The following is a 27,234-nucleotide window of genomic DNA, read 5'->3' on the forward strand; positions in this document are numbered from 1 at the left end:
AAAGGAAGATAGGCAGGTAGGACAGATCATGGGGACAGTGCTGAGCTGGAAGGCTGGAGCTGGGGTGAGGTGAGGTGGGGGAAGGGGAAATGAGGAAACTGGTGAAATCCACATTGATGCCCTGGGGTTGAAGTGTTCCGAGGCGGTAGATGAGGCGTTCTTCCTCCAGGCGTCGGATGGTGAGGGAGCGGCGGTGGAGGAGGCCCAGGACCTGCATGTCCTCGGCAGAGTTGGGGGGGGGGAGTTGAAATGTTGGGCCACAGGGCGGTGGGGTTGATTGGTGTGGGTGTCCCAGAGATGTTCCCTAAAGCACTTTGCTAGGAGGTGTCCAGTTCCCCAATGTAGAGGAGACCATACTCTCAACAAACAGTATTTCAACACCATCTCAAACATCAAAAACTGTAAGTACAATAAACTTTTATGTACCCACCTCCATAACCAGCACTCCTCAAACATTCCAGAACATTCCCCCGGTCTCTGGAAATGCTTGGACGCCATTAGCCATGTCACTGCTGCAGCTACCATCCCCACAGTGATAGATGATGTCACTTCCGCCCCCATCATGACCACTTCCACCCCTCACAATTCCTCATGCACCACACATGACATCACTTCTGCCCCTCACATCATTGCTGATGTCACACACTCAGTGACTGCCCCCTGCCACTGCCATGTTCGCCATCACTTCTGCCCCCACTAGTGCCACTCACCTGCATTCTGCTGACGCGATCCCCCACAGATCCCACTGTCACTATCCCCGGGAATACCACCCCTGCTCATGACTCCAACCCCATTCCCCCTAACACCCACTCCAGTTACAGACGCAGCCCCCACTCCCTGCTCCACACCTACACCAGTTCCTAGCTCCCAGCCCTGCCGAGTTTTCACCATTCCCCCTCACCTCCTCAGCAAAGGCCTCACCTTTATCCCCCTCTACCCACGCATCAATGAATTTAATACACGCCGTGACGTCGAACATTTCTTCCCCTGCCTCCGCCTCCGTGTTTACTTTTATAATCAGGACTCCCGCACACCTTCCGAGGATCCCTTTGCCCGCCTCCAGCACACTCCTTCACCTGGACACCCGGTGCAGGCCTATTACCTGCCCTCGATCTCTTCACTTCCAACTGCCGCCGAGACATTAACCGCCTCAACCTGTCTACCCCCCTCCCCCACTCCAACCTCTCACCCTCACAAAGCACAGCTCCAATCCCAACCTCACCATCAAGCCAGCAGATAAAGGGGGTGCAGTGGTAGTTTGGCGCACTGACCTCTACACCGCTGAAGCCAGACGCCAACTCGAAGACACCTCCTCCTACTGCCCCCTCGACCATGACCCCACCCCCCCAACACCAAACCGTCATCTCCCAGACCATACAGAACCTCATCACCTCAGGAAATCTCCCACCTACAGCTTCCAACCTCATAGTCCGGGAACCCCGCACCGCCCGGTTCTACCTCCTTCCAAGATCCACAAGCCTGACCACCCTGGCCGACGCATTGTCTCAGCCTGCTCCTGCCCCACTGAACTCATCTCTACCTACCTTGACATTGTCCTATCACCCCTAGTCCAGGAACTCCCCACATATGTTCGAGACACCACCCACGCCCTCCACCTCCTCCAAGACTTCCGTTTCCCCAGACCCCAACGCCTCATCTTCACCATGAATATCCAATCCCTCTACACCTCCATCCGCCATGGTCAGGGTCTCCAAGCCCTCCGTTTCTTCCTCTCCCGACATCCCCAACAGTACCCTTCCACCGACACTCTCATTCATTTGGCTGAACTGGTCCTCACCCTAAACAATTTCTTCTTCAAATCCTCCCATTTCCCCCAGACCAAACGGGTAGCCATGGGCCCCCGCATGGGCCCCAGCTATGCCTGTCTCTTTGTTGGCTGTGTAGAACAGTCCATCTTCCGTAGTTACATCGGCACCACTCCCCACCTCTTGCTCCACTACATTGATGCCACTGTTGTGTTCCCGCGAGAAGGTTGAGCAATTCATCAACTTCACCAACACATTGCACCTCGACCTTACATTTCCCTGGACAATCTCTGACACCTCCCTCCCCTTCCCGGACCTCTCCATCTTCATTAATGATGACCGACTTGACACTGACATTTTTTACAAACCCACCAACTCCCGCAGCTACCTGGATTACATCTCTTCGCACCCTACTTCCTGCAAAAATGCCATCCCGTATTCCCAATTCCTCCACTGTATCTGCTCCCAGGAGGACCAGTTCCACCACAGAACACACCAGATGGCCTCTTTCTTTAGAGACAGCAATTTCCCTTCCCAAGTGGTTGAAGATGCCCTCCAATGCATCTCATCCACATCCTGCCCCTCCGCCCTCAAATCCCACCCTTCCAACCGTAACAAGGACAGAACCCCCCTGGTGCTCACCTTTCACCCTACCAACCTTCGCATAAACCACATCATCCGACGACATTTCTGCCACCTCCAAACGGACCCCACCACCAGGGATATATTTCCCTCCCTACCCATTTCCACTTTCTGCAAAGATCATTCCCGCTGTGACTACCTGGTCAGGTCCACGCCCCCCAACAACCCACCCTCCCATCCTGGCACCTTCCCCTGCCACCGCAGGAATTGCAAATCCTGCGCCCACACCTCCTCCCTCACCTCCATCCAAGGCCCCAAAGGAGCCTTCCACATCCATCAAAGCTTTACCTGCACATCCACCAATATCATTTATTGTATCCGTTGCTCCCAATGCAGTCTCCTCCACATTGGGGAGACTGGACACCTCCTAGCAGAGTGCTTCAAGAATATCTCCGGGACACCCGCACCAATCAACCCCACCGTCCTGTGGCCCAACATTTCAACTCTCTCTCCCTCTCTGCCGAGGACATGCAGGTCCTGGGCCTCCTCCACCGCCGCTCCATCACCACCTGACGCCTGGGGGAAGAAGGCCTCATCTTTCGCCTCATAACACTTCAACCCTAGGGCATCAATGTGGATTTCACCAGTTTCCTCATTTCCCCCTTTTTCTAATAAGGCAAACATACATACTTTGGTTTACAGTTCTTTTTCTAGTTTATATTTTCAAAAGATATCCAATATGCTATGTATCACTTAGTAAAATTACATTTTCTGGAATTGTGATACAATGATGGTTCAGTGCACCATGTCTTCAGTAACAGATAAAATGGAATACACCACGAGGTGTAATATAGAGTTCAAAAGCTAACATGTATATGAACATGCCTGCTTGAACTGCACAAATCAGCTGAAACATGAGCAGGTTTGTGAAATATTCTTATAAATATTGCCACAGAATTGAACTTTGATTGTTATTATTGAATGAAACAATTTGAAGAGTTAAAGACCAAGTTGTAGTTGACAGTGGCAGCTGTAAATGAAGGCATCAGCATGATAAAGGAGTGAGTAGGCAGTGAGGGCATCACTCTTAATATCATTGATGTCTCACAAGAATTATTTCTTTCTTTATTCACAGGATGTGGCCATGGCTGAGAGACCATTATTTATTACCTATCACTAATTGTCCCTGAGACGGTGGTGGTGAGCTGCCTTCTTGAATAACTATACTCTATTTGGAGGTTGTGGTGGGGTAAAGGGAGGACTTCCCAGGATTTTGAACAAGTAACAGCACTATAGTTTCAGACAGGAGGGTGTGTGGGTTGGAGGGGAACTTGTAGATGGTAGTATGTCCATATTTATTCTTCTAGCTAGTAGAGGTCATGGGTTGGAAGGTGTTATTGAGGGATTTTATGGCTGGTCTTGTTCAGTTGCAGGTCAATGGTAATCCCCAAAATGTTGATAATGGGGAATTCAGTGATGGTAATGCTATTGAATGTCAAGGAGATATGGTTAGATTCTATCTTGTTTAGAGATGGTCATTGCTGAAAATGTGTTGCTGGAAAAGCGCAGCAGGTCAGGCAGCATCCAAGGAACAGGAGAATCGACGTTTCGGGCATAAGCCCTTCTTCAGCCCTTCTTATGCCCGAAACGCCGATTCTCCTTTTCCTTGGATGCTGCCTGACCTGCTGCGCTTTTCCAGCAACACATTTTTAGCTCTGATCTCCAGCATCTGCAGCCCTCACTTTCTCTTAGAGATGGTCATTGTCTGGCATTGTGTAGCACAAATGTACCTTGCTACACCTGAATGTTCTCCTGGTCCTGCTGCATATTGATATGTGCTTCTTGATATCTAAAATCATGAATCATCCTGAACATGGCGCAAACATCAACAAACATCCCACTTTTGACTTTACGATGGAAGGAAGGTCAGTGATAATGCAGCTAAAGACAGTTGGGTCAAGGGTACTACCCTGAGGAACTCCTGCAGAGATGTCTTGGATTCGAGATGATTGATCTCTAACACTACACTTTTTTTTGTGTGCGAGGAATGACTTTGACCAGTGGATTCCTCCTGATTTCCATTAACTCCAGTTATGTTTGGGCTCCTCAATTCTACATTCAATCAAAGGCAGCCTTTATTGTCAGGGCAGTCAGTCTCACTTTGCCTCTTGAGTTTAGCTCTTTTGTTCATGTCTTGACTAAAGAAGTTAAAGATTGTATTAGATTGAAGCAGGAGGCTTTTATACTTGTCAAAAAAGTAATAAGCCTGATAATTGGTGCATTTTAGAAGGGAGCATAGGAGAATCAAAAAATTGATTTAAAAATGTGAACGCAAACGAGCAGGAAAAATGGCAATGGACAGTTAAATTTGGTTAGATATGTGAAAATGAATAGTTTGGCAATGTATGTGCATTACAGGCACAGACAGGAGAATTTATAATATGAAATAGGGAAATGACAGAGAAGCTAAATAATTACTTTATGTCTGTCTTCATGAAGAAAGATAGAAGAACTAATAGGGACCCAAGGGAATGAAGAACTTAAAGAATTTAGCATTCATAAAAAAATAGTGTTGGAAAATTATCAAGACTGAAAGTTGACAAATCCCTGAGATCTGATTATTCAGTCCAGGAATATTGAAAGTGGTGGCTGTAGAGATAGTGATTATCTTTCAAATTTCTATAGATCCTGAAATCATGCTTGCAGATTAGAATGTTGCAAGTGAAACTTTGCTATTTATTAAAGATGGAGGGAGAAAATGGGGACTACAGATCTGTTGTAATGTGATCAATAGTTGGGAAAATACTACAATCTGTTATAAAGAGCGTGATAATTGTAAACTTTAGTAATGATCTGATTAGGCAAAGTTAAGATGGATTTATGAAGGGGAAATCATGTTTGATAAACCTGACGGTGTTTTTTGAGGACACTACTGGCAGAGTTAATAATGGGGAACAAATGGATATTTAGATTTTCAGAAGACTTGCAATAAGTTCTCACAGAGGAGGGTAACGAATAAAATTAGTGTGCAAACCATAGTGAATAGTATACAGCTATGGACTGAGGATTGGTTCATGGACACAAAACATGGATTGGGCCATCCTCAATTTTTTACATTGTAGCTAGTGAAGTACCGCAAGGACCAGTGCTCGAGTCGTAGGGACATACAGCACAGAAACAGAACCTTTGGTCCAACTCATCCATGCCCACCAGATATCTCAACCCAATCTAGTCCCTCCCCCAGCTATTCACAAGTTTTTCCATGTATTGGATGGAGGCAAATTATAATATGCCCCAGTTTGCCAATGACAGAAAATTAGTTGGGAATATGTGTTATGATGATATTGCAATGAGGCTTCAGGGATTTGGATAAGCTGAATGAGTTAGCAAGATCATGGCAGATGGAATGTAATGTGGATAAGTACAAGGTAATTCACTTTGGTGTGAGGAATGGATATGCAGAGCAATTTTTGAATAGTGAAAGGGTGGATGTCTAAAAGGACCTAGATGTTCTTCTTCACGTGCAAGTACAGCAAGCATTTTTGTTTATTTGTTCATGGAATGAGTGTCACTGGCTACACCACCATTTATTGCCCATTCCAAACTGTCCACATGGTAGTTAAGGTCAATTGTGGGTCTTGAGTCACATGTTGGCCAGATCTGGTAAAGTTGGCAGATTTCTTTCCCTCGAGGGCATTAGTGAAACATTTCAAAAAAATAATTGTCAATGCTTACTTGGCCATCATCAGGCTAGCTTTTTATTGTATATTTGTATTGATTTCAAACTTCACTATCTGTCTGCCCTGGTGAGATTTAAACTCACATCACCAGAACATTAGTCTGGATTTACCAGTATGTCACTGTTTTCCCTCATTATAAGATGATATGTTGACCTTTATTGCAAGAGGAAGAGATTGGCTCAAGGGGCTGAATGGCTGGTCCAGGTCCTATGGACCTGGTTCCTGTGTTCCCATGTCCAAGCTGTAATGAGGTCAGGGGCTGAGTAGCTAAGGTACATTTCAAAGTGAGCATCATTGGGCAGATTAGTGTTGAGTATGTGCTGCTTAACAGGACTGTCAATGAGCCCTATCGTTTTCTTTGCTGATTTTGGGGTGATAATTAGCTGGGTTGGAGTTGTCTTTTTTGTAGATGATGTACCCGGGCAATTGCCAGGTAGATGTCAGTATTGTAGCTGACTTGGAACAGCTTGGCTTGGAGCATTGCTAATTCTGGAACAGGTTTTCATACATTGACAGAACATTGTTAGTGATCATAGACTTCACTGTATCCATGGATTCAGCTGTTTCTGAATATCATGTCAACAGAATCAAGTCAGCTTAAGATTGGCACCTGTGAAGCCTGAATCTTTAGGAGTTGGCAGAGATAGATCATTTACTCAACACTTAAAGCTGAAGATATTTGGAAAGGCTTCAAGCTTGTCTTTTGCAATGATGTATTGGACTCACCCATCATTGGGAATGAGGATGTTTGTGTAGCCTTCTCTTATTGGTTGTTTATCTGAACACCACTATTCATGACTGAATGTGACAGGACTACAAAGCTTATGTCGGATTTATTGTTTGTGGTATTCCTTAGCTCTTCAGCATAGCAGTCCCTCACCGATGTTCTCAGCATTAAAAGATACAAAATGCTGTAAAGTTGCTGTTTAGTGTGTAAGTAGTTGTGTAGAACAGCATCCCAGGTTGACCTCATTTTTAGATATGCCTGGTGCTACTCCTCATATAAATACAAACTTGAAGTTGCCCAGGTCTTTCACAAGCAACTGTGTCGGGTATGTCATCCGTGACTCTGAGAGCAGTCAGTCCATGACGCTGGAACACTAAAATAAATATAAACTTGAAGATGCCCAGGTTTCTCTGGACCTGGACATTCCTGATGAAGGGCTTATGCCTGAAATGTTGACACTCCTGCTCCTCGGATGCTGCCTCACCTGCTGTGCTTTTCCAGCATCACACTTTTCACCTCTGCTCTCCAACATCTGCAGTCCTCACTTTCTGCTACTCCTGATATGCCACCAGTACTCTTCCTTAAACCAGGAACGAGCTCCTGGCTTGATGGGACTGGTAGTGAGGGATATACTAGGCCATGAAGTTACAGATTGTGGTTGAATATAATTCTATTGCCGCTGATGCTCCAGAGTGCCTCATGGATTCCCCAGTTTGAGTTACTTGGTTTATTTAAAATTTAGCATGATGCTAGTGCCACACAACACTATGGAAGGCAAACATAAGAAACAGGAGTCGGCCTTTTGGCTCCTTAAGCCCGTCAACAAGATCGTGGCTGATCTGCCCAGGCCAAAGACATGAAGGTGAAATCTTGTCTCCACAGTGACAGTGCATTGGTTACTTCTACCAAGAATGTCATGGATAGACACATCCACAATAGGTAGATTTGTAAGTGTGATCAAAGGAGCATTACATGTATTTTGAGATTTGGATTAGATTACTTACAGTGTGGAAACACACCCTTCGGCCCAACAAGTCCACACCGACCCTCCGAAGAGCAACCCACCCAGACCCATTCCCCTACATTTACCCTTTCACCTAACACTACGTGCAATTTAACATGGCCAATTCACCTAACCTGCACATTTTTGGACTGTGGGAGGAAACCGGAGCACCCGGAGGATACCCACGCAGACACTGGGAGAATGTGCAAACTCCACACAGACAGTCGCCCGAGGTGAGAATTGAACCTGGATCTCTGGCACTGTGAAGCAGCAGTGCTAACCACTGTACTGCCCAAATAGCAGCAGAATTATGTGGGCAATTCTGTAAAATTTGACTTTTAAATAATAACACGTCAGAAAGTAATTTGGAAATGTGTCAATTCCAAAGAAGCATGTGACTGCAGTCAAGTGCCTGAGAGAACTCCTGCAGTGCTATTGGATGGGACGTTTACACTGCTGAGCTTACAACAGACCAGAAAGCCATCTTCAGTTTGAAAGAATCAAGTATTCGGTCCAGAATGGAGAACACTTTCTTTTAACATGTTTTAGCTTTTGGAGAGTCCAAATCAGTAGAGGTTGGTTAGACATCTTCAAGTTGTAAAAACGGAAACAGTTGAGGCTGTCAGAGTTGTGAAGGGTTTGTGCCTGCAGATTTAGAAATGAATTGCAAAGTTACCTCTGCAATCTAAAGAAAATAAACTGTGAAAACATCAGTTAAATAAACCTGAAAGAGTTGAGATTGGAATGAAATTGATCTGGATTTCAACATCTATAAAAGGACAGTGTTGGGAAACAGTTATTAAGAAATATCTGTCATATAGAATATGTATATAAAAAGCATTTTTTATCTTTTGCAGATTGAACTCATGTTCCACAATCACCTTATGAAGGAGTGGTGCTTTGAAAGCTAGTGTGCTTCGAATTAAACCTGTTGGACTATAACCCGGTTTGTGTGATTTTTAATCATGTTCCATTGTTAGAGAACAGTTGAGCTTCATGTGAATACATTTGTGACTAACCCCTGTAGAAAGCAATTGTGAAAATTAAACATTTGATCGATCAGATCAGGTCTTTTTCTGAGATCTGACTTGTCCAGTATTACCATCAACTGCAATTACAGCATTAGGCTAGGTGAGTAGGATTTTCACTCACTGATTTCGTAGCCACCTTAACCAGTACCAGTCTAAACAGTCTGTGCTATTGCTCCTTCAGGCACTTCTTCCAGTTGATACTTATCAAGAGGATTAGCTAGTTCATCAGCTGAAGGTGGGGTGTGGGGCGCAGTATGTGATAATCATTGGGAGTTTTCCTGATTTTTGTTTGTTGTGATGTTATGAGACTTCATGGAGGAGCAGTTTGTTACTTTGAGAAGGAAGGAAGGAACATTTTGTTGATACAGAAGAGAACATCTTAGAGCTGGCCATTACAGTCATTTTAAATGGCTTTCATTCGGAGTCAAACACTGAAAAATGCAGCTCTGTTGCTTAGGGAGGAGTATAAATCACAGGGCTCAATATATTTTCGATGTCACTTTGGCAAAACTATATTGCAACTATGTTAGTGTTTCACATCTGCAACAGCTGCTTAATTTAAAACAATAATTAAGCAAATTTAAAACATCTTAAGTTCCTCTTTAAGAGGATTTCTTATTTAAAGCTGTGATTTCAAAACAAGAGAACACAAATCAGACATAGACAGCTTATAAAATTTTTATTCACAACTTTTTCTGTGTTGTAGAAGCAGGTCCACACTGTTTCAAAAGCTGTTAAAGAATTATCTACTGCAACTATTAACACCACTGTCAAGCAGTTAATAGTTAATAGGAATTTGCTTCAAGACATGGAAAGAACTGCTGCAATTTATTTTTTGTATTAAAAGTACCAGCGAATATTAATCAGTCAAGGAAACCTGTATCACTGCAAAAAAAAATGCAGACCTACGGACACTGGGAATTTGCAGGGAATTAATTAAATACCGAAGTGTCACTCCATTCTGCAGACATCGATTACGAATGCGTGTCTAAAAGGATACTTAAAGAGAAACCTTTAGAAATGATACACAAGATGCACAATTTTACTTGTTGATAAGCAATACATCCAGAGTCTGACTATGGACCAGCTCATAATAAAAATATCTGAATACAAGGGACATTTAAGGAAACTGTAATTGTATATACACAAGTGATTTTCGATGACATGGTTAATGTGAAAAAAAGCATAGTTCCATATTATTACATTAAAGAGAAACAATGTTAATGGTGATGAAAAAAACAGAACAGCGTACAGACCATGCAAAGTGTGTAACCTTCCTTACTTTAATTTAACATTTGCACACTTTGATAATTTGATAATAGAGAAGTTATAGATTTTTTTTAAAAAGATGCTCCCCAACCCTATTTCTGAATGTCCCTTCAAATAACATAAAACACAATCCAGACACTAACTGTGGCTCAGACAGTATTTTCTTTGCCTTGCTTCAATTGATCTCTGAACCAAAATTCTAAAGGAGTTCTGCATTTTGAAGAAGGAGGGATGTTATTCATTTTCTTCTTTTCCCATAGTCTCTCGGGGGCATAGACTGGGGTTACTGCAAAGTTAACCTAATGCAAAATCTCTGGCAATGAACTACTGTAACTGGCTAGGTGTCAGAGTAGTCTACATCGGTGCTCAGGTGTGGAAGAGAAATACCTGCTCTCAGCTCAGTCTCTCTCCAGGAAGGAAGTTGAAATCAGGTGAATATTGCACGAGACACTATTGGTGAACACTCCATCTCATTATCCCAGGACACCAATTTACTGAATCACAAAATGACTAATCTAAAGCAAAGGATTTTTCTGCATTAATAATTTGAATGTTACATAGAAATGCTGCTAGGGAATATTATCAGACATGAGAATTTTACACAAACATTGAATAGATTCACCAAAATTCCAAAACGTTTAAAAAATATAAGTCCCAGACATTTACTCATTTTGACAGCCTTATTGAGGTATGGCTGAATAGGTCTGTTGCCATTTTTATTATTTCAAGTCGGAAAGCTGTTTGTGGGCTTTCATTTTATAATAATCATTAGGTCTCATGCAGGCAGTGCCTTTCAGGGGAGTCTATGCAATCATGACTTTCCCCTATGATACTGCATGACCGAAGGTGAATGCAGAACAATTCTCAGCTTATGAAAGTCAAATTAGTTCAACATATAATTGTCTCACCCACCTCATCCTCCAATTTCAAATAAAATTAATCTATTAAAGATATTTCTCACTTTGCATACTGGGAAGGGGGTTGAGGGTGGGAGAGTTGACAGCTCCATTCTGCTCCACATAAGATATGGTACTGTTTTAAATAATTTTGTTCACAAGCACCTACGATTTTACATTATTAGAATCTTATCAGAACAGCAGCACAGTATTAGTTTAGGTACAGCATTAGATCTCTGACGTCAGTGCGAGAATGAAAGTTAAGTCAAGCTATTAGGCTAAGGCCACAGAAAAGAGGAATTCATTTTTTCGTTAGCTGATGCTGAGTACGGTCAGCACGCTCAAATGCCTGATAAAAATTTATATCAGTTCAATACTTGAGGAGCTTGACACTATTCAATCTGCTACAAATTTCTGTTTGGTGGTGTCATAGGATCGGACCATGTCACTCTGTGAAACCACACCATGTTCCTCTTGAGAAAACGCGTAGCCATCTGCAACAGAACAAAGTTATTGAACAGTGCTAATGTGGGCATCCATTTCAAAGTATTTTACCTCCATGCCCAGTTTTTAAAAAACTTGCTTAAATTATTTGGCAACTCACAGCACTGATTGCTGCAAAATGCTAATATTCTATGTCAACATATACTGGGGTAAGAGAAATCACAAGGGAAGAGGTGATTTGCAACATCAAGGGTTTAGGGTATAAAGAAAGGTTATTGAACTTGTGTTCTATATTTTTCTGGAAATGAGACAGGTTATCTAGTTACAATTCTCAATTCTATTAAAAGGGATTGACAAAGCAAATGGGAAGCAACTTATTTTCTATATTGAAGGGCTTAAATAATAAAGTTGAAGGTTTTAAAAAATAGTAAGCTTGGAGTAAAAATGAATGAAGCATGAATGCTATGGAACTGAATTGTCCAAACAAACTCAAGTCTGATGAATCTATTGTCTATCTGAGGGCCATTGTCTGAGGTCTCCAAAACAAACTCAGTTCCTGAGACACAGGTTTTACTCTTCCCCCTTGCCACTGCTGGTACCTTGGCATTCCATTTGATTTTAAGCTGAGATTCTGACATGAAATCTTCTCCATTACCAACACTCACTACTTTCATTGCTATAAATTGCATATCTCTACTTTGGCATCAGCTTATTTGCAAATAAAAACCCCCAATGTGTCTGTTACCTCCTGACACAACTATTCAAATGTTCTCCTGGTCAGACTCCTAACCTACATCCATCGCAGGGCATGCTTTCATTTGGAGGCAGGATGACCCACCAGCCAACTGTAAAATTCGGCGGTTAATATACCCTGCCAACACAGCATCCCTGCAGCTAAGACGATAACCATCCTAGCAGCATTAAGTGTTTCGGAAAAGGACTTCTGCTCAAGACCTACCTCAAAACAGCTGCATTGCAACAGTGGTGAGGATTGGAATTATAAGCAATCTCCAGATTCAAAGTGTAGGATCAGCTAAGTGCCTGGGGTCTTGAGATGGTGACAGAGTAGCTGTTGGATCACCTGTGGGAGGGGGAGCCTCATGTGGAAAGGGGGCTCTCAGCAAGAATCCCTCTTCTCCTGGGCTGGGGCCTGAGTAGCATCACCTGTGCTATGGATTCCTTCCACCAGTCTTAAAGGGGTGTCTGGCTGGGAAGCTGCTCAAACCACTTAAGGATTTCAGTTAGGATGAGGGTGAATGGGTTGCACAAGGCCTTGCCCGTCCCCTGCAAAAGTGTTCAGTTAAGGGCTACCCAGGAAACTTTATGGTATTCCCTGCCGGAAAAAGACCATAAACACTTCCCATAAACTTGAGCTTATCCAAAACTCTGCTGACTATATTTAAACATGAACCAACTATTCACCCTTCACTGCCATGCTTGCTGACCTACATGAGATATCAGGCTGAAATTGCTTTCTGCTTCTCAATTTTTCTCAATTCCATTTTAGATGGAAGTTTTGAACCTGTCTTAGTATTTCCGTGTGGTTCAATGCCAAATTATTGATTGACAACCCTACAGTGTATTATAAAAACGTAAAATGTTGCTGAGGTTGCGATTATATTATAACAGTTGAAAATGCTTGTTTGGGCTTATTTCTGTTTTTGAGAAATTCTTAGATCCTAAATGCTTGTCAAATCACCCATGTATACTTTGTGGGGCAGTTTTGAAGAAAGCCAGTTACTTTATATATGGCTTTGTAAAATTTTACGGAAGCTAGCAATTGCTAAGCATACTGCTGGCTTGTAATGGGAGAGCTAAGCAGTTGATCCATCCACTGGACATTTTTTGATGTGCATATGGTTTCTGACTTCAGCTGTTCATCTCTTTTTTAATGTTAGTTTATTGACAGTAGTTGAGCAAATTCAAAGGTAACTGAGTTTTCATTGGACCCCAAACAAGAAACAGTTATGATGGTCATTGTCTAGTTGCAGGATGTCCCAAATTCTTTTTGATAATTTCAGATGTGACATTTATATAACACTTTGTTTGGAAAAAGTGTAAACTGTTGTAGCTAAATTTTGTCCAAAGTTCATCCAAGAAACTTTGACTCCAATTGGTCAATAATAATTCAGTTGTACATTCAAAACCAACATCTGTAAAAATGAGTAAGTTGTGTACAGTGTGCTAGTTATGACTAAGCCGAAGATTTTCTTGGCTGATTTAAATGAACTGAAAACTATAACGTACTTCTCATTTAGACATGGAATCAATGGGATGGTGGATGCCAAATTTCTGTTCTACAGATCTACTATTTACATTTCCAGTTTCAAATTTATTGTGTTTATTAATTTACTTATTTCTTTCTTTTTCCCCCCTCTAGTTCAAAATAATGTCTAATGTAGGAATGTGGTTCCATGGAGTCCAGTCATCTTCTGGTATCTTGTCCAAGCATTCTTCAATTAAGAATGAGCGAGTGTTGCAGATTGGCACATTGCAAGATTCCTAACTACATACTGAGTGATATACCAAAATGTAGGGCAATTGCAGCAGAAGTACAGTGGAGAATGGTCGCTGTTTAAGGCCTTTCAACCATTATGCACTGAGGGACTGGAAACTGCAGAACCTTTCAGGCTGTGCATTACACAAAAATGTAAATCTAGACTAGTGAAAATATCTTGAGGCATCCAGTGAAATGTATTTTATAGAGAACTTAATATATTTGTAAAAAATGATTCATTTTGTGGGATGTGGGTCTCACTGGCTGGCCAGCATTTATTGCCTGTCCCTAGTTGTCCTTAAGAAGGTGGTGGTGAGCTGCCTTCTTGAACCACTGCAGTCCACCTGCTGTGGGTTGATCCACAATGCCATTAGGGAGGGAAGTCCAGGATGTTGACCCAGCAACAGTGGAGGAATGGCAATATATTTCCAAGTCAGGGTGGTGAGTGGCTCAGTGGGGAACTTGAAGGTGGTGGTGTTCCCATATATCTGCTGCCCTTGTCCTTCTAGATGGAAGTGGTCATGGGTTTTGAAGGTCTGTCTGAGGATCTTTGGTGAATTTTTGCAGTGCATCTTCTAGACAGTACACAGTGTTGCTACTGAGCATCGGTGGTGGAAGGAGTGGATGCAATGTGAATCATGCAGGTGGGTTTGTCCTGGCTGGTGTCAAGCTTCTTGATTGTTGTTGGGGCTGTCCTCATCCAGGCAACTGGGTGACCTGCTCTTGTGTGTTTATGTGGTGAGCCCAGTTGAGTTTGTGATCAATAATAACTCCAAGGATGTTGATATTGAGCGATTCAGTGATGGCAATACTATTGAATGTCAAGGGGTAATGGTTAGATTGCCTCTTGTTGGTGATGATCAAAACCTGGTATTTGTATGGCACGAATGTTACTTGCCACTGGTCAGTCCAAGCTTGGATATTGTCCAGATCTTGTTGTATTTGGACATGAGCTGCTTCAGTTCCTGAGTCATGAATGGTGCGATCATCGGTGAATCCAGAATCTGGTTTCCAGCATCTGCAGTCATTGTTTTTACCTCATCAGTGAACATGCCCACTTCTGACCTTATGATGGAGGGAAGGACATTGATAAAGCAGCTGAAGATGGTTGGACCTAGAACACTATCCTGAGGGACTCCTGCAGAGATGCCCTGGAGCTGAGATGACTGACCTCCAACAACCAGAATCATTTTCATATGTGTCACCAGAGAGTTTTCTCCCTGATACCCCCATAGCTTGCAGTTTTGCTCGGGTTCCATGGTGACACACTTGATTGAATGCAGCTTTGATGTGAAGGCCTGTCACTCTCACCTCAACTCTGGAATTCAGCTCTTTTGTCCATGTTTGAACCAAGGCTGTAATGACATCAGGAGCTGAGTGGTCCTGGCAGAACCCAAACTTTTTGTCACTGAGCAGATCATTGCTGAGCAGGTTCTGGTTGTTAGCACTGTTGATGACAACGTCCATCACTTTACTGATGATCAACAGTAGATTGATGGGGTGGTGATGGCCAGGTTGGATTTGTCCTGCTTTTTATGTACAGAACATACTTGGGCAATTTTCCACATTGTCAGATAGATGCCAGTGTTGTAACAGTACTGGAAGAGCTTGGCTAGGGGAGCATCAAGTTCCAGACCACAAATCTGCAGTACTATTGCCTGATTGTCAGGGCCCGTAGCCTCTGCAGTATCCAGTGCATCCAACCATTTCTTGATATCACATAAAAGTGAATCAATTTGGCCAAAGACTGATATCTGTAATGATGGGGACCACTGGAGGAAGCCGCGATGGATCACCCACTTGGCATTTCTGGCTGAAAATTGCTGGGAAAGCTTCAGCTTTATCTTTTGCATTGATGTGCTGGGCTCTTCCATCATTGAGGATGGGGATATTTATCGAGCTTCCTCCTCCAGTGAGTTGTTTAATTGTCCAGCACCATTCATGACTGGATGGTTTAGATCTGATCTGTTGGTTGGGGGATCGCTTAGCTCTGTCTATCACCTGCTGTTTATATTGTTTGATGGCTTCACCAGCCTGGTGCTGCTCCTGGCATGCCTTCCTGCACTCTCTACTGATCCAGGGCTGATCCCCTGGATTAATGGTAATGGTTGAGTGGGGGCTGTGCTGGGCCATGAGGTTACAGATTGTGCTGTTGCCCACAGCGACGCATGGATGCCTAACCTTCAGTTGCTGAATCTATTTGAAATCTGTCCCATTTAGCCTGGTGATAATGCCACACAGCACAACGGAGGTTATTCTCAATGTAATAATAGGACTTTGTCTCCACAAGGACTGTACGATGGTCACTCTTACCAATATTGTCATGGACAGATGTATCTGCAGCCAGTAGCAGATTGGTAGGGATGAGGTCAAGTATGTTTTTCCCTCTTGCTGGTTTCTTCACTACCTGCCACAGACCCAGTCTAGCAACTATGTCTTTTAGGACCCAACCAGCTCGATCTGTAGTACTGCTGCCGAGCTACTTTTGGTGGTGGACACTGAAATCCCCAACCGAGAGTACATTTGGTGCTCTTGCCTCCTCCGTGTTTTCTCAAAGTGCTCCTCTAGGAGGAATACCAATTTATAATCTGAGGGACGATGGTATGTTTCCTTGCCCATGTTTCACATGAAGCCACTAGACTTCATGGGATCTGGAGTCAATGTTGAGGACTCCTACAGCAACTCTCTCCCAACTATATACCACTGTGCCATCATCTCTTCTGGGTCCATCCTGCCAGTGAAACACGACATTTCCAGGGATAAGATGGTGGTGTCTGTGACATTGTTCATAAGGTATGATTCCATGAATATAATTATGTCAGGCTGTTTCTTGGCTAATCTGTGAGACAGCTCTCCCAATTTTGGCACTTGATGCTTGCAGGGTCAACAGGACTGTTTCTGCCGTTGTCTTTTCTGGTACCTAGGTCGATGCCAAATTATCCATCCGATTCCATTCTTTGAGACTTTGTAGCAATTCATACAACTGAATGGCTTGCTAGGGTTAATCTGCTTATTTCTTTGTTCATGTTGGAAATTAAGCAGGAGCAGCCATTTCACTAAAATACTTCCAATACAGCCAAAAAGACAATCAACGGTCATCAATCTGGTCACTAAGAGATGCAGGTGTATTAAATGACTGAAGTTATCATTTGCAGATATGACAAAGTGTATAGTGACTGGGATTTCTGCAGTGCCAAGGGCTTAGATGAGGCAGAATTTGTTAGTTGTACGGAGAAAAGTCTTTTGAAACAATACGGAGGTAGTCCAACTAGAGAAGAGGCCATATTCGACCTGGACTGGAGGATTAGCCTGGCCAGATGATTGAAGTTTCAGTGTGAGGAAGAGGTTGGGGAATATAATCACAATTCTGTAAGTTTTAAGATAGTTATGGATAAGGATAAGACTGGTCCTCGGGTGAAAGTAATAAATTTGGGGAAGGCTAATTACAACAGTGTTAGGCAGGAACTGGAGAAATCAGATGTGGGTGGCTGTTTGAGGGTAAATCCACATCTGGCATGTGGGAATCTTTTAAAGGCCAGTTATTCAAAGTTCAGCACTAGCATGTTCCCATGAGGATGAAAGATCAGGATGGCAATATTTGAGAATTCTGGATGACAAGAGATGTTGAAAGTTTAGTCAAAAAGGAAAAGGAAGCAAATTAAGGTTTAGGAAACTAATCAAACAAGGCCTTTTAAGAGTATGAAGAAAGGAGAAAAGAAAAGAACTTAAACAAGGAATTAGTATGTGCTAAAAGGCACCATGAGATGTTTTGGCAAATCAATTTACACATATCAGGAGCAAGAGAGTAACTAGGGAAAGGGTAGTTCCACTCAAGAACAAAGGAGACAATTAATGCATTGTGCCAAATGAAGTGAGTGAGGTCTTTAACAAGTATTTTGCATCTGTATTCACCAATGAGAAGGACATGGATGATGGTAAGATTAGAGAGGGGTAGGGTGATGTTCTTGGGCATGCTAAAATTTAGAAGTTGGTGGTATTGGGTATCTTGAAAAGTATATCCCCAGACAGCTACATCCCTAGGCCTGATGGGATATATCCCAAATACTGAAGGAGGCAAGGGATTAGGTTGCTGGTACCTTGACAGAGATCTTTCTATCCTCTTTAGCCACATGTGAGGTCTCATCAGGAAATTACAGGCAGGTGAATCTTGCATCAGTCGTAGGGAAATTAATGGAGAAGATTCTTAGATACAGGATTTACACACATTTGGAGAAGAATAACTTATTAGGGACAGTCAGCATGACTTTATATTTCAAAAACTTGATGAGAGATTTTTTGAGGAAGTGGTGAGATCACACCTGAAATACTGTACATAATTTTGCTCCACTTATCGAAGAAGGAATGTACTTGTCGTAGAGACATTGAAATTATGTTTCACCAGATTAATCCCTGGGATAGTGGGATAGATTTCTCAAAAGACAATATCTGTATTCTCTTGAGTTTCATTGAATGAGAGATGACCTCATTGAAACTACAAAATGCTTCCAGGGTGTGACAGAGTGACTATAGATAAGATATTTCTCCTGACTGATGAGCTAAAACCAAGAGATTTAGTCTCAGGATATGGAACTGGCCATTTAAGATGGCGGTGAGGAGGAATTTCTTCACTCAGCTCTATTTTTAGAATTTTCTATTCCAGATGGCTATGCAAGCTCAGTCGTTGAACATCTTCAAGACAGGAGTTGATAGATTTTGTGAGATTCGTGATATCATGGAGCACAGTAAGTCATACAATAGAGAAATAGGCCCTTTGGCCCAACATGGCTATGCCAACCAACAAACACCACACTATACTCATCCCATTTATTTGTTCCATAACCAACTATGCCCTGACATTTAAAGTGCTCAACATCAAGTGATATGGCGGTTTCACGGTCAAGTGGAATTGAGGTAGATGATCAGCGACGATCTAATTGAATAGAGAAGCAGACCCAGTGACTGAATAACATCCTGCCATTACTATGATTCCGAGGGATGGCATAAGATGATTAAACTTCAGAATCCTATTTTGTATTTAGTAGCCTTGGCTTTCCTTATAGTTGTATAAATTACTGTGTTTTTAATTCAAAATTTGTAAACTTCATTGCTGGTCTTCACAACACAGAAAATGCAGATAATGTAAGCAGAAAATTTTACTGCATCCCTTCTTACATATGGCTTTGGAGCTGGGTCTTGGATACTGCAATGTATTGAGAAGCTATTGTATAAATGTAACTGACAATATACACTATAAAATTCTACTCCGATTTTAAAGCAGACTAATGTCCTTCCTCTCCTTCCCTTCTTCAAATGTTCTATATCCTTAACCAGATAAAGAAAATTCTCGTTGCTTTATAATTGTTTTTTTCAATTTAGCTCATACTTACCTCTGGTATCAATAAACAAATTGCATTTTGGTAACTAACACGACCAATAAACCCTACTCATCACCACCAAGAATGAATGCAGAAATCTATTAACAGTTATTTAATAACCTCACAACAAAAAGGTAATTTTTTTCTCATGAAATAAATTAAATATGTCTATGTTGTCAAAAGGATTTATCCCTTTATTACTAGCAGTCACCTCAGTGTTAGTATTACTGGTTACAGACTTGCCAAAAGATTGGACAGGACTAGTTTTTGGCCTTAGACCTATACAGGATGTAAACTGATATGCATCATGCTGTGATGCTATGGGTTATTTGCAATGGATATCCTGAATGAATGTGAAATAAAGATACATTATTCAACCGTAGTCTAGTATTCATTATTTCAATAAAGTTATCCTTCAAATGTCATTAGTGAGGTCAGGTATCGGAAATCATGAGGGATGCCTATTCCTTAGAAAGCTTTTCTGGCGGATCTCTGCAATCCCTTTCCCTTCCTGAATCCTAAATAGCAGGGCACAAGTTTGTACCTTGTACTGTTTTCCTTCCTCCTTGAATGTAACTTATGACATGGCCTCACTACAAACAGTATGGGATTTGCACTTAGCATCAGAGGTTAACATTTGTGGATTATCAAAGAGTAATGAAAAATGCAATCTTACCAAAAAAGGAAAGACAGTTTGAAAGCATAGTCACAATGCTATCATCACAGCACCAAGATTTCTGAACAAGATTATTTCTCATGGAGAGAATAGAGAAAAATATAAGAGCAGACACACAAATTTTTTTTGAGGTATCAGAAAATAAAATGCAGTGCTGCTAATGTGTCACATGACATGAAACAGCTGTGTAAAAACCAAGGAGGTCCAATATTTGTGATGCTCTTCTGCTAGCCAGGGATGCACAAAATTCATATTAAGGGTCCTTGATGTACAATATAGGAAGTTGAAACTTTATTGCTGGAACAGCACAGCAGGTCAGGCAGCATCCAGGGAACAGGAGATTCGACGTTTCGGGCACAGGCCCTTCTTCAGGAATTGAAGAAGGGCCTGTGCCCGAAACGTCGAATCTCCTGTTCCCTGGATGCTGCCTGACCTGCTGTGCTGTTCCAGCAATAAAGTTTCAACTTTGATCTCCAGCATCTGCAGACCTCACTTTCTCCTACAATATAGGAAGCCAGAGGTATAGAAGGGTGAGAAGTGTAAGGTAGTAAGGTTACAGGATTTGAAAGACTATTCAATGACCCTTTAATGTTGCATTTAGCCAAAGAAAGGATTGAATTTATCTTTAAGCACCTCCCCCCATGATGTTAACTATTCTGGCAATATCCTGGAGAGCTCCCATAGGCCCGATGTGCAGGTATGAACAGACATATGGTCCGTTTAGGTAAACAGGCAGCTATCACTAAAAGGCTTTCTTTAAAGTTACTACCCAGGGAAATGAATTTGGGCTGAAGGACAGCAAATGCCTTGCAGCTAAATAGACTGAAGGAAGTTTACTTAACTGTAAAGTGAAAGTAAGCATTAATAGATCTATGGCTCCTTGGCAGTAACCTACAAACATAATGCGAAACCACAGACTGAGCAGATTGAAATTGAGGTCCCAATTAGCTGAAAATATTATTGAGGTTACAAAACGTTTGGAAGAATAAAGTTTTCCCCAAGGTTTTAGTATTAATAATGGAGGTGGAGGAGGATAATTACATGACAAACAATAACAAAATATCCCTGAATTGAAGGAAGGAGCCATTGAAATTAAATCAATTTTGGCACTGTAAATGTGTAATGATTTTTAGCCATTGGTTCATGAAATTTTGTACCCAGTCCCCCTTTTAGCAAAGTAATGTATGGATAGATGTAGGACAGATGTCAGAGGTAGTTTCTTTACTCAGAGAGAAGTAGGGGTACCGAACACACTGCCTGCAACTCAACAGTAGTCGACTCTCCAACTTTAACGGCAGTTAAATGATCATTGGTTAGGCATATGGATGAGAATGGAATAGTGTAGGTTAGATGGGCTTCAGGCTGGTTTCACAGGTCGGTGCAACATCATGGGCCGAAGGGCTTGTACTGTGCTGTAATGTTCTATGTTCTATAACTGCTTGTTCTGTTGGGAGTTTTGGAGTGTCAGATAATTATTATGAATTCCTGTGAGGTGGTGTTTAAAGTCTAGCGTGGAAGTGGTGCTATGTCAACCAAAAGAATATTGTTCACAATTACGCTTTGAAGAAGCATGGTCTTTCTCTGGAGTGCTCTAATTTTGGGGAGGGGATGATCTCTTCTGTCTAAGTGTTGTACTGTTTTGCCACCAATCTCAGAGCCCTATGAGCTAGCTTTCACTGCTGGTTGACAGCCTTAAGAGCTCCCACCATGGTCATTAGTGCAAAGTGAATGTGAATATTGATGAAGAGAAGCTTTTCATCTTGCACCAATCAGGACAAACACAAATGCCAAATTTCAAAAAAACACAATTTATACGACTGGAAAAGAGTGCTAATTGGTTGGCAAATTGATGCTGAGAGGACGAGACATTATCATAGAGAAAGCAAGAGAGGAATCATGGGCTGTCAAAAGAAGGCAGTAAGGAAGGATTGACTTGTATTTAAATTGTGATCACTGGATGTGTCAAAGTAGTTTGCAGTCAATTAATTACTGAAGTGGTTTTACAAAAGGGGCTAGCTCAGTTGGCTGGATGGTCATTTGTGATGCAGTGATGCCAACAGAACGGGTTCAATTTCTACAAGTTTACAAAATCATGGATGGTCAGTCTTTCTCCCAGGATAGAAAAGCCAATTACTAGGGGACACAGGTTTAAGGTAAAAGGGGTAATTTTAAAGGAGATGTGAGAGGTAGTTTTTTTGTTTACACAGAGGGTGGCAAGTGCCTGGAATGTGCTGCCAGAGTAGGCGGTGGAGATAGATACAATAGCAACATTTAAGAAACATTTTGACAGACATATGAATAGGCAGGGATAGAGGGATACAGACAGTATAGAGGCAGAAGGCTTTTAATTTAGAAAGGCAATAGGTGTCAGCACAATTTTGATGGGTCAAAAGGCCTGCTCGTGTGCTGTATTGTTCTTTGAAGTACAGTCCACGTTGTAATGTAGAAAACACAGCAGCAAAGTTGAACACAGCAAACTTCTATAAAAACAGCAATAAATGTAATATTGACATGTTTTTGTGTTGTTGATTCAGGGATAAACATTGGCTAGGACAACAGTAATAACTTCTTTTTCTTTCTTTGAAATAGTACCAGGCAATCTTTTATATCCATCTAAGCAGGTTAACCAGCCCTTAGTACAAAGTTTAATCTGAGTGTATCTCTGACAGTGCAGCACTCCATCAGTATAGCATTGGCTTGTTAACATTAATTTTGGCTTGTTTATGTAGATGTTTGCTGTGCACAACCTGGAGAAGGACTTGTGACTCAGAATGCTAGAAGTGAAAAGAGGAGATGCAGAGAGAGAGAGACTGGCCAAGGAGAAACTTGGAATTAGGGCTCTACTGTTACTGGAGTAGTTTGGAAAGACTAGATGGTAGTCAAAGCCAGAATATCAATACGAACCATTTATAATGAGACTACAATCAATACAAGGCCAGATGGCGAGATAAAGACCAGTCTATCTAGCCTGCCATGCACAATTGTAATATCTTGTGCATCACAATGTATGTGCTGCAGGCGATCTGAAACTATGTGATCTCATGGGACCACCAAAGAATTGGATAGGAACCCTGGCCAAGAGCTCTGAGAGAAAACTCTTCAAAGGTTGTCCTAGCCAATGTCCTAGACAAAGTCTTTTCCCTCATGATTTTATAAACCTCTATACGGTCACCCCTTAGCCTCCAACAGTCCAGGGAAAATATCTCCAGCCTGTTCAGCCCCTCCCTATAGTTCAAACACTCCAACCCTGGCAACATCCTTGTAAATCTTTTCTGAATCCTTTCAGGTTTCACAACATCCTTCCTATAGGAGGGAGACCAGAACTGCACACAATAATCCAAACATGGCCTAACCAATATCTGTACAGCCACAACATGATGTCCTAACTCCTATACTAAATGCTCTGACCAATAAAGGCACTTGGTTACCAGCACCAAGTGTCTCAAGAATCTATCCTAGGTGCCTGGGTGGAGGTGACAGAACAGACTAAGTGGATCCATACTTGTCATCAAGCCAAAAGTAAAATTTCAGACTTTTGCAGAAGTTAAGCCTGAGATATTCTTTGTTGAATTCTTCTGTCTGGTGCATTACCAATTTGCCTACCAAGAGATAACTTTTAGCTCCAAATACCTACAGCAGGCCATAGCAGGACAGTGCCGAACCCCATTGGAGGGCAGCCCATCTTGACATGGACAGTGGGCATCTAGTGAGATGTTCAGTAGAACTATCCCCTGTCAGGGGGAGGTGGTGTCATAGAGGTAATATTGGGAATATCAATATCATTGTCTTTAGTCTCCACTACAAATTCTATCTCAGGGATACGAACTCCACACATCTTGCTGGTTACTGAAGATGAACCAGGCTGTTCATAACCATGGTGTCTTATGTGGTGTTGAAATTAGCTTTCAACTACCTATTCACATCATCACTAAAACTGTGAAAAAGCTGACGAAGTTCAACAGATAACAGAGCACCAGAGAAAAAAATATAATTAAGTTAAAAGTAGAGCAAAATAGTGTGACGCTTTTTTAAATTTTGAAGGTACGCCACTAGTCCATGGACTCTCATATTTTAACACATTTCCTGTTGCTTACACATGAAAATGTTCTCATGGTTGGGAAAGGCCCGACTGAATGTGTGATTAAAAAAAAATCAGTGAAAATGAATACACTCTCCTGTTTGCATTTTTTTTGAAGGAACAAACATTTCATTACGACATAAATGTGTAATCACAGTAGTGAGAGGTAATGCAATACTTACGTGACAGACCATGAACAGAATGGGTCCGGACGAGGTTTGAAGGGGTTTTCCTAAACACTCTTTTTAACAGATAAGCACGTTCATTCAGACTATGGAGCAAAACAAAGCACATGTAAGTTCCATACATTATGAAGTGGTAAGTCGTGCATTGATACTAGCATGCAGGTCTTAACCTAAACAAGTACACATCTAGAATATAAACTCATATTAAGAGAAATGTTCACAATAAATTGCAAAGTCCAGGTGAATTATTAGGTTTGCAATTTAAAAGGGACAATCTTCTCAGTCAACAATTAACATAGTAGGTGCTGATTATCACATGCTGACAATGAGCATGGTTTCTGTGTAATGGTTGACCACAAATAAAACAAACCTTAAAGGGCTCTTGAGGTGCAGAGGTAGAGTTCCTACTCCTGGACTGAGAGGCCTGTTCAAGGCCTACCTGCTCCAGAGTTGTGTAAGAACATATCTGAACAGGTTGATTAGAAAAATGAGTTAATAAAATAAAAATAAAACAAATCTTCAGGGGCTCCTCTGGTGCAGTGGTAGTATCTCCATTTCTCGACGAGGAGCACTGGGTTCAAGCACCACCTTCTCCAGAGGTGTGTCATAATATCACTGAACAGGCGGAGTTAAATAAAACAAACCTTCAATTTAATGACTCCAGGAAAAAAACATCTTTGTAAAGGTCTTGATATCTGCACCAGTTTGGTTATTGAAATCAATTAAGAAAGTTCCTATCAATTACTTGATTTAGTTCTTCACTAGACCACACTAGATTCGAAACTTTAAATGTTTTTCTCTCTCTGCCAGACCTGTTGAGTATCTCCTGCATTTTCTGTTTGTATTTCAGATCTCTAGTAACCATTTTATTTTATTTTTATTTGAGAGTTTCTTATTAGTGTCCTTTTGTGTTCGTCTTCTAAATTAGCTCCTCTTAATGTTATTGATCCTTCCCTAAATAAAAATTGAGTATGAACTTAATCACACCAAATCTAAGATTAGGCCATCGATCAAATTATTACTGTTAAAAGGGTAGCCTTAAAACAAAAACATCTCTGGAGCTACAGGCACCAGCAATCTCTACAACAATGTTGCCAGTGAGCTTTATCTATTATGATCCATTATTTACATTTGGAAAATAGCAGATGGAAAGACCAAAAGAAAGCAAGAGAGCAACAGTTTTCTAATTTGTGGAACATCACGGAGCATCCTCATTATTGAGGGATCACAGAGCAATCCTATCTGTGATGCAGACTGTTAGCAAGCTATCACCTTTAAGATACTACGTGGATGCACAGAAGAATTCATAAAAGTACTATGGATTGAAGTAAATGGGTAATGCATAATGAAGGTAAGTTAGAGCACTCATGGTCATGACACTAAAATGGATGAATTGAGTGTCAACAGAGCCATCAGTTGGATGATTTGAACATATTTTATACAGAGCAATTTCACAACAATCTGGCTAGGTACTCATTCCTAGCATTTCCCTTTAAATAAGTCCCACACCCTACATTAGGTTTCAATTGAGAAAATGTCATGAGAAGATTGCATCAGCTGTATTTAAAAAAAACTTCCCGTGTTAGGTCAGCTACTGCTTGATAATTGTTTCGCCGTCTTTGGGTTAGTTATTTTGAATACAGTTTTGAATTATTTTACTCCTATTTATATAACTTGGTTAAAAGTCCTGTTGAACAACATCTATTTTCCATTAATTTCAATCACGCTTACATTCAATTTCATTGAAAAAGTAAAACCAGAGATCATTTTGCTCACTTTTCCTTAGCACTCTGTTGTATAGCATTTTTTTTTAAAAATTGCAATTTTAAAAAGTATTACTTATCACTTTTTGACAGTTATTTTCAATTCATGGGAAGTGAGCTGGTTGGGCCAACATTTATTGCCCATCCCCAGTTGCCCTGGAGAAAGAATGACGAGCTGCTTTCTTAAATTGTTTCAGTCCATTTGGTGTAGGTAGACCCACAATGTTGTTAGGGAGGGAGTTCTTGGATTTTGACCCTTGGACACTGAAGGAATGATGATATGTTTCTAAGTAAGAATGATGACAACAGATACTGCAATTGACAATGTGAAATGGGGACAAGTTTGTTGTCTTTTATTGTTCTTTCTTCTAACAAAGCAGTGGAAAGCACACAAGGAGCAGTAGGTATTGTGATGACATTAATTACAATGGTGATCAGCTAATGAAGGAAAGGGTTGGGTGGGGGGAAAACTCAGTTGAGGCCTCCACTCCAGAGCATGCAAACAAAGAATGGGGGAGATGACTGGGCATATCTGTCTCCCCTAGTTAGATTGTTACCAAAATTATCATTAAGGCTCAACCATGCAGAGTAACTGCTTGGGCAAGACTTCGAAAGGTGTTTGTGGACACATCAACATAAATCAATGCTTTCAAATGGCAGAAAATTAAAATCGAAAAATTGGATGTTCCTGTGGGAATGCCACATCACAGTTGTCTGTTCTGGAATGGCAGATGCAAAATTATATCCTCGACCAATCGATTTAATATTAATCGATTTAATATTGTGATTTTTCAACATCATTGTCTACTTAATAACCAAGATTTATCAGAATTTTGGGAGAGGTATTTGATGGAGGATTAGGCTTGTATGACAATGGACTTTGAGTAGTCTAAAAATGATTAAAAGTTAAGTATCCATTTTATTCAAAGACTAGCATTAGAATGAATCACAACATGAAAAAAGGCTTGAATAAGCTTTTAAATACCGACTGCTAAGGGCAAATGAAGAGGATAAATAAAGCTTTCATTAAGATTTGGTGTCAGGGGCTTAACTGTAATTATTTATTTACAACATTTGAAAGGGAGTTACCTCCCCCACCCTCTGCATCATGAAAACTACAGCTCTGAAATCTTGAATGAACAAAGATTTTGAAAATAGCTTTAATACCAACGTTTTGTATTGGCCTTGGCAAAAATACTTGT

At 41.3% G+C, this 27,234-nt stretch overlaps 1 protein-coding gene across 5 annotated transcripts in view; it reads right to left on the bottom strand.

Annotated features, from left to right (window-relative positions):
• Positions 1 to 9,577: 9,577 nt before the first annotated feature.
• atp8a2 (ATPase phospholipid transporting 8A2) overlaps positions 9,578 to 27,234 on the bottom strand; it is a 567,355-nt gene continuing 549,698 nt past the window's right edge. For all 5 annotated transcript variants that reach the window (XM_043691978.1, XM_043691979.1, XM_043691980.1 and 2 more), the window contains 2 exons: positions 24,267 to 24,355; positions 9,578 to 11,508 (listed from right to left, as the gene is read on the bottom strand). In XM_043691978.1, the coding sequence (XP_043547913.1) occupies positions 11,411 to 11,508; positions 24,267 to 24,355 (187 nt within the window). In that variant the 3' untranslated portion in view covers positions 9,578 to 11,410. The remainder of the gene's footprint in view (positions 11,509 to 24,266; positions 24,356 to 27,234) is intronic.

Source organism: Chiloscyllium plagiosum, chromosome 6, assembly GCF_004010195.1.
Source record: "Chiloscyllium plagiosum isolate BGI_BamShark_2017 chromosome 6, ASM401019v2, whole genome shotgun sequence".
Classification (NCBI taxonomy): Eukaryota; Metazoa; Chordata; class Chondrichthyes; order Orectolobiformes; family Hemiscylliidae; genus Chiloscyllium; species Chiloscyllium plagiosum.